The sequence below is a fragment of the Bombus vosnesenskii genome, unplaced genomic scaffold (assembly GCF_011952255.1).
Source record: "Bombus vosnesenskii isolate JDL3184/JDL3185 unplaced genomic scaffold, Bvos_JDL3184-5_v1.1 scf7180000013349, whole genome shotgun sequence".
Lineage (NCBI taxonomy): Eukaryota > Metazoa > Arthropoda > Insecta > Hymenoptera > Apidae > Bombus > Bombus vosnesenskii.
In genome coordinates this window covers 1366889-1375676 of record NW_022882985.1, presented here as the reverse complement: position 1 = coordinate 1375676, position 8788 = coordinate 1366889, and the positions used below count along the sequence as shown (strand labels likewise).

At 27.3% G+C, this 8788-nt stretch overlaps 2 protein-coding genes across 5 annotated transcripts; one reads left to right on the top strand and one right to left on the bottom strand.

Annotated features, from left to right (window-relative positions):
- Positions 1-36: 36 nt before the first annotated feature.
- On the top strand, positions 37-1580 carry LOC117236573 (thioredoxin domain-containing protein 9). 2 transcript variants are annotated; one of them, XM_033499653.1, is made up of 4 exons: positions 37-314; positions 537-715; positions 915-1116; positions 1217-1580. In XM_033499653.1, the coding sequence occupies exons 2-4, from the start codon at positions 539-541 to the stop codon at positions 1483-1485; spliced, it is 648 nt and encodes a 215-aa protein (XP_033355544.1). In that variant the 5' UTR covers positions 37-314; positions 537-538; the 3' UTR covers positions 1486-1580. The 2 variants fall into 2 exon arrangements, with proteins under 2 accessions (XP_033355544.1, XP_033355545.1); XM_033499654.1 differs by having other exon boundaries at positions 210-345.
- A 2956-nt stretch (positions 1581-4536) lies between these two features.
- LOC117236437 (polycomb protein Scm) lies at positions 4537-8552 on the bottom strand. Of its 3 annotated transcripts, XM_033499382.1 has the most exons (9): positions 8392-8546; positions 8178-8322; positions 7725-8015; positions 7412-7644; positions 6787-7354; positions 6520-6708; positions 5863-6435; positions 5650-5804; positions 4537-5527 (listed from the first exon to the last, which is right to left on the bottom strand). In XM_033499382.1, exons 2-9 carry the CDS (start codon positions 8203-8205, stop codon positions 5393-5395), a joined length of 2172 nt encoding a protein of 723 aa, XP_033355273.1. In that variant the 5' UTR covers positions 8206-8322; positions 8392-8546; the 3' UTR covers positions 4537-5392. The 3 variants fall into 3 exon arrangements, with proteins under 3 accessions (XP_033355273.1, XP_033355274.1, XP_033355271.1); XM_033499383.1 differs by having other exon boundaries at positions 6520-6702; positions 8178-8552; XM_033499380.1 differs by having other exon boundaries at positions 8178-8547.
- Positions 8553-8788: the final 236 nt, after the last annotated feature.

The window sequence follows — 8788 nt, the reverse complement described above, 5'->3', positions numbered from 1 at the left end:
ACAAGTCGACAACTGTAAAACTCAACACCTAAGTTGGTATCACTGCGCTGGTATAATTAATGTATTCAATATTTTTTAAATCTTCGTTTAATTGTTTTTGTAAGACATTTTTGATGCCATATAAAGTTTACTTAAAATATATCTTTATGAAAAATGACCGATCTATAAATTTATGGTTTATCAAATTTGTACTTTTCTTGCCTTATATGGTATCAAGTAAATTATAAAAGCAACAAGGATAGACGTATTTTCTATCGCATAAACAATTTGACAGAAACGTAGATTCCTTATATGGTCAAACCGAAACCGCATAAGTAAGAAAAACTTTATTTGCTAAAATTTAAAGTACAGTAAAAATAAAATATTCTATAATATCAATTATCCACATAGTATCAATTATCCACATATTAAAAAGTATTTATTTGTTCAAATATGAAATAAAAGCTGTTTATCTTTTCTCACATTGCAATATAAAATTACATATTAAGTTTGTATAATATAACCTAAAAATTTCTCAGAATTTTATTTTTAAGTAGAAATGGAGACTATTTTGCAACAAAAAATAATAGAAGCAACTCACTGCGTTGAAAAACAATTAGACACAGAGATAGAAAAGTTGGAAAATCTGGACATTAGTGATTTTGAAAAGTTGCGTGAACAACGTTTAAAGAAGCTAAAGTTGCTTCAACAACAAAAGCAGAATTGGTTGGCACTGGTAGTGTAACTTTTACTATTTTATTATTATATAGTATTTTAATCTCTGAATAATGTTGTCCTCCTGCAATCAATGTAATCTTTTTATCACAAGAAAAAGATAAACTAGTTAATCAGTTTATAGTATTTAATTCACTATTTAATAATCCATTTTTATATACAATTAAAATTGTTAATTCAACGTTTATGACTATTTTTAGGGTCATGGAGAATATTCAGAATTATATGATGAAAAAGAATTCTTTGAAATTTCAAAAAAATCTCAAAACATTGTTTGCCTGTTTTGTAAAGACGATTCCCCAAGATGTAAAATAGTAGATCATCATCTCAAAATTCTTGCAAAAAAGCATATAGAAGCAAAGTTTTGTAAGTTAAATGTAGTACGATGTCCATTTTTAACTGGTAAGTTAATTATTGTCCATATTTTCTACATTTCTGTATTCTCTTAAACTTTGCTTAAATCTAAAAATTTGTAATATTAATCTATATTATACATTTACAGAACGTTTAAGGATCAAAATTATTCCCACAATTGCTCTCATTGTTAATGGTAAAACTAATGATTACATTGTGGGATTTACTGATTTAGGAAATCGTGATGATTTTTCAACTGAAATATTAGAATATAGAATTTCCCTTTCTGGAGCAATAACATTTGAAGAGAACTTGTCATCAGAAAATAATAAAAAACCATGGTTATCACAAGTTTCAAAACCTAAAACTATCAAAGGACCTAATGGTTTAAATTCTGATGATTCGGATGAAGATTAAAAATAATTCATAATTTTTAACGATTCATTAGCTAATATTTATGAGCTTTTACCTGTATGTAAAATTTAATTAATAAAAATTAATAATCGTTAAACGAGTAAAGACAATTTTAATATACAAAATAGCTATATTATATAAGATATTTAAATATTATTTTATTTATAATAAATATTGTTATATATAAAATAAATCTTTTAATGTAAAACATTTCTAAGAAATAAACATTTTAAATATTTTTTATAAATAAAGTTGCTTATAACTTTAAATTGCTTACTTAAATTTGCTTACTAGTATATACTATATAATTCTGTACAAATCTATTATAATATGATAAAAAAAATCATTTAAAAAAATTTAATTTTTTCATATTCTTATTCAAAACAAAGTAACTCCTAAAGTCAAAAGATAATTTGTATTATATGTAATTACAGTAATTACATATTCATAAATAGCTTGAAGTTAAAAATCTATGTGTAAAAAATAAAAATTCATATTTTAACAAATATTAGAAAATATCTTTTTATTAATCAGTTGTGACCACTCAAACAAATTTCAAATTATTTATCATTTACAACAGTTTTCAGAAAATTTTAAACATTATTTATTAATTTAATAATTCAAATTTGTTCAATATTTCAAAGAATGTTCTATTCATATTCAAATTTTATATCACATATACATCAGCATGATAATAAATTTAATTTAATTATTTTTTAAATCATTTTTATTTTTTGCAAAACTATTAATAAAATAAATCTAAACATATCTTCTTTCTAAATCATTTAAACCTATCAAAAGTAGAAAATAAGAAAGTATAATATTTTGATGTTAAAGATAAAATAAATGCTTTCTAGGAACAATCATATAAGAAGTATATCAAAATATGAAATTATATCAATTTATAATTAAGCTTAAACAAAGATATACTAGAATGACTAATAAATGTTTAATTATGTCAAAATTGTATTAAAACAAGTATTAGATTAAAATATATACGTATACTTTTCCAAAATATGTTACAAGTATTTACAAGTAAATTTCACAGAAATGAAGGAAAAGCACAATATATTTTTAACACAGTTTTATTTTCTCATGTGAGCATCACTGACAAAGAGGTGTTATGAGAAGTTTATTATATGAAAATACTTAAAATTCAGATATAAATCAACTTCAAAGAAATAGTTGAGTAGACAAACATAATTATATTTTTAATTAAACAATTCATTATATAATTTTTATTATGATATAATGTCTAAAATACCTTTGTTATTCAGAATATCTAATGGTGCAATTACAAAATCTTTCTAAAATTATAACTTTAAAGAAGTAATAATATATAAAAATGGCAATAGTTTTAAAATTATAATGATGTTAATCTTATGTTACAAAAAGGTAAGGCATGGAATTGTAACATCATTGAAAGTAACTATGAAATTCATTTATGATCCAACTCCATTTAGTTATCATTTATCAAACCTAATTTGATTAATCACTCATGAAAGAATAACTTTTATGTTACTTTACAATAGATTGTGATATTTCTCATAGCCATTTTATTATTACTAATATCATAATTTTTAGATTGAATTAAATTTAATTAGGAATATATATTCATATCATTATTACTTATATACATATGTCTTGTATTTATGTATAAGAAATTTATATAATTTAAAATTCATAATATGTTAAATGTAAATTAAAACTTCTCGAATATTCTATTTCTTACGTTTTTTACATGTTTAATAACTAATTTTTAATATTATAATTATGCAATGTATCACAGAGATAATTTTGCACACATTCAAATTTTTTATATGTACACATCGAAATGGAAATTATATTTATAAACCCTTTGCGGATGGGGTTGCTCGACGAGCGAGCGTCGCTGTGGACGAGAGGTATTGGCGCGCGCAGTGGAGAAAATATACACGTTGAATGTTTGCGTCATTCATTGTCAAGGCTTGTATTATTTTCATCAATATTTAGTTCAACATCATTGTCACTATTACTAGAAATATTGAAACGTCTGAGCCGATTCCTTGCTGAACGGAGTTCGTTCCACTGCCTGAAGCACTATCGTCGTCTTCTATCTTGTCAGATTCAAAATAATGCTCGTCATCACTACTATCGCTATCGAACATGTTCTTTCTGGATATTTTAGGCATCGTGTATAAGGTATTATAAAAAATAAATCATTATAAATCATAAATCATATAAAAAGCTTGCTGATTCATCTGGTAATGTCAATGAAAGATTGAAATTCGTTTTAACTCGACCATCATCCTACATCTCGAGTTTACGTTAAACGGAAGATAACATTTCTAAAGATCTATAATTTTCCTTCATTAAAAACAGAATACTGTTTAGTTTATTATGCCCACACATAAATACGCATTAGATTATCGCTCAGAAAAATAGACGTATGCCAGCCACTTCAAAATAAGTGTCCGGAACTGTGAACAGATTTTGGCGGCTACATACATGCCAACACGCGTCCGCAAAGGGTTAACATTATGCAATAAACATACTTTAACAAATTACTAAAAGAATTTTTTAAAATATTATAAATGAAAATAAGCAAATATATAATACTGTATCTGCAAAAAGAACTGTAAAAAAAATTACATAAATTACCTTATAATGCCCCTGCTTATGAATTATACGCTGTTCACACTTTTAGAAAACATTTTTATGAAATTACATTAATAAATATATTATGGATAGATAACATCTAGAAATCCTTTTTTACATGAAAGTAGAAGTATTGTTATTATAAAAAATATAAACATTTACGCATATATTTAAAGTATAAAAGCGTATGTTCTCTCTAAAACACATGTGACATGGCAATTCAACTTTATTTGAATTATATATTCAAAATTAGATTTGTTAAAAATGTGTTTTATTACATATATATTATTTCTATAAAAAAAAGAAAAAAGAAATAACAACAGAGTGCCAAAAATATGTAAGAAAATGTGATTATGTTTTAAAATAAATGTGATTATGTGACGATAGTCTGTGTTTTAAATTTTTTGACTTATATAGAAGATATAAAGTAGAACATATTGCCTTTCCACGTATAAAATGATACCTTATTATTTGTTTTAACAGTACATCATAAAACAGATAGTAACCACATATAAGAAGTAATTACATATAATCATTCTTAAATACGTGTTATGAAACAGAAAATAATTACACTTTGTACATGCGTTTCTTACGACTTATGTTCTTTTTTAACAAAAATGCACGAAAGTTTACTGTTACATTAACAAATAAGAAATATTTCATAGATAATTACATATAATTATGCTAATATTTATATAATATAACAAACTCAATTTATATCCAAGAAGAAATGCAAAAACAATCATTGTACTAAATATACTTCACACTGTTGTTATGTCACAAAGAGTGTTCTCACTTAAGAAATTGAGATAACTTAGTAAAAGTTGTCTTTCCAAGAGAACATATAAAAATTGCAATAAAGTTTGGAAAAGGCAAACATATTGCAGGAATAACTTTCTTATTTAACCTGATTATTTAGCGTTTGGAGTTGAATCAACTAGTCTAATTAGATTCTAGAATTCTTCTATAGACATCTTTAACTTTGTTCTTTATCAAAAGGATTTTACATTCATATAATTAATATAACTTTACATATTTTTAAAGCAAGAAAAATATTTAAAACTAAAATAAAATTAAACTTTGATTCTTTTTTATTTAAAATCTATGTTAATCAATGAATGAATAGGTTTTGAAAAATTATACTCAATATATTCACATTATTTTAACAACTTATATATATTATTTTGTTCTCAATGATGAAAACAAACTTGACCAGCTAATTTAAGTAATACGTCAATTTAACTCACTGTACATAGTTTGATGTTTGATAAAGTCATAGAAGTATATGCCTTCTACCTTTAATACGATTTACCAAGTTGCATATTTTAAGTGCTGGTCCAAGTTTTAATCCCATATATTTCATCATCATGTCAGAATTTAAAAGTAACAAAGCTTTCCCGTCAATTTCCTGAAAATTTTCTTCGATTACTGATTTGAGCATGTACTATTTGATATATAAATGAATGTATTACTCACTGTAATAAATACTATTATAAAATAAATACAAAATAACATAAAGTGTTAACTTACATGTTTCCTGAATAAATCTGCATGCTGTCCTAATGCAGGATCAGTAACACCAATATAATGTATTACATCTTCAATAGTCCATTCTGCTGGTTCAATAGAAGGTGTACGATTTGTGGAAGTTTCAGATTGGGTAGTGGATGTTGCAGCTTCAAGCTCTGATTATAATAATAATATATCACTTATTTATCAATATTTTTAAATAAGAGAAATTACCTGGAACAGATTTTCGTGGTTGTTTTGCAGCTGTTGGTGAGGATAATGATGAATTGTTTATACTTTGTACAGAATTTTGTTGTGTTTGCTGCTGTGGGATAGTCGACGACAGGTTTTGCTGATTTGGAGACCACCTTCGTTTTTCTGTTGCAGTAGTACTATTAGTTGTAGCTGTAGCAGTATTAACTACTTCTTCGCTATTGGTGGATTGTGGTTGTTGAGTATTTGGACATTTGTTGCAGGGTTCTTTCCTTCTAAATAACATATGTTCACATGCACAAAGATCCTCAAGTTGTCGCCTAATGTATATATAAAAATCTTCTTCTTCCATAAATATAGGTAACCTAACAGAAGTAGGTTTACTCTCTAAAATTAAGCTTATAGTTTCTCCTTCGCCACGTTTTAACAGACTCAACATCTGTCTTGGACTCATTGCTGCCATCAAGAAGGCTTGAAATATATCTCTTGTGACATTTAGTATAGGGCCCGTACCAAATTGTGCTGGCATTGCCTTTACTTTACGAGGATCAAAATAGGGACCACATGTGCAATTATGATTTACATAAATTGTAACTGTAACATAATAAAAGTATTGAACGACAAAAGAAAGTATAGATTCAATTACCAAGAGATAAATTTAAGTGAAATAGTATATACCATTCTCTAAAGAATGTGGTTTGGTATTAGCTGTACTAGTATCAGGTTCTGTGGCTGGCTGTGGTGGAGCACTTGAACCAGCAGGACTCACTAAAGCAACAGCTGGTTCTCCATTAGTGCCTCCACCAGACACTGCCATTACTGGTAAGATGTTACTTGTCCTAGACTTAAATCTATTAGGCCCTGTCGCTACAGATATTTATGTATATTACTTAATAAAAATATATACTTTAATGATATAAGTTAGGAAAATATTATAATTCTTACATTTCTGTCTAGGTGGTTGTAATGGATGACCACTTTTAAAACACCAACCAGCAGGGAAGATATCTCTAGAGTCAAAACGACACCAATAATCAAACGCTCCCCGCCAGCCATCAAATGTAATATGAATCATGTCTTCTTTAACTGCACCAACAGTTGCTGTGCAAATAAGTTGTGGATTCTTTTTATCTATGGCTTCCAATTTATGTCCAATTTCAAACATATTAGAACGCGGAGTTTTTGGCTCGCGTTTAAATACTTTTGCAGGTGCCATTTCAGCACCATTCAATGTTTTCAGAAGAAACATTGGCCAACTGGAAGCATTCATTCGGAAGCCCAATGGTGGTTGCAACATGCCACCAGATTTTTCGCAATGACCAATTGGATTAATTTCATTACTGTCAACTAAACGCCAAAAATCATTTTTATTATCTGAACCATCCAACCTAAGTCTAAGACGAGGACCGAGAACTCCAACTACAGTCGCGATACATGTTGATGTTAAATTACGAGGATCAAGAGCCTCTAATTTCATACCCATTTTGAATTCATTAGTTGATGGAATTTCATGCTAAAAGATAATTTCAATATTATAACGTATACTTTCCTTTTTTATGATTTAATGTACCTGTTTGAAACATTCTATAGGTGCAGCTTGGCTGTTTGTTTCTTTTAAGTAAAGATCCCAATCAAAAGTTTGATACGTTTCATACTGAAATGGACCAGTAGAAGTTGATGGGGAGTGAGATATATTTGTATGGCTTGTATTTGTAAATGATTGAGTTGTAGAAGGAATATTATTTCCACTTATTAATCCCGATGGTGCAAGGGATGGTGCAGGAGATGACTGGTCCCTATTATCTATTTTAAAAAAATGCAATTCTCATTAAAATATATTAATACATACTTCAACTTTTTTTAAACTTTTGTAAATTACTAACTTTTCTTTATATCTGTTTGTCCTTCCTTCTTTTGATGTTTATTTAAACAAAATGGAGAGCAAAAGTCTTTTGTAGGCCCATCCTTTTGCTCTAATCTCACTGGTGTACCTCTGATAACATTGTCGCATTGAACGCAAGCACCTCGTATATAAGCCTTGCGAAATTCTGATAAACAGGTTTCTGAGCAGAACTCTTTCTTTCCATGTTGCGTTGGAAGAACATATTTCAAAGGCTGCTTAGTTTCCCCGCACCATGTACAGGAGTTTTTTGATTTTGGTGGTCTTCCAGGACCTATATTTTAAAGATATAATGTTTTAAATTAATCGTAACATAACATATATAATAATAGTTATCAATAATAAAAAAATTAATCATATCTTCAATCGAAAATGATTGAGAAAAGAGAAAAATCTATAAAGTACAAGGTTACTTTGAACTCTAATATTTATATACCTCGCATTTTGGTTTGTGTAGACGACATAATTCTTCATAGAAAAACAGTATTTGATACTAAAACTTATTGCATAACATTACTACTTTAATTTAATAATTAAGGACATCTTTGCATCCATTAATAAAATAAATCTTGGAAGCACATCTACTTTTAAACAGAAAAAAGTTGCACTTTTATTCTACTAGCAAATAGGTTACAGTCAAGCCTATCTACCACCCGATAGTTTCTCATACACCTTCACATAAATCAAAATTTAATCGGATTCTGTGATGATTATTTCGTTACAATCAAAATAATATATTCCGTATCAAAAGTTATTATGTCAAGCCGCCATATTGCTTTGATTTGGCCGCGCAATCCGTAGATAAAAAGGTAATAGAAAGGATTCATTACATGAATATCAATACCATAATTACACAAGCTATAATCTGTGCATATCATTAAAATTTTGTACCAATAAATAATAATAATTGTTTGAAACCTTTTTTACTAATTGAATAAAATGACAAACATTTTTTTTCATTTTGTAATTTTTCTTTTCCGAAAAACTATTTCTACCATTCCCCTCGATGTCTTAATGTTTATTTAAAAATCATAATACTATGCATTT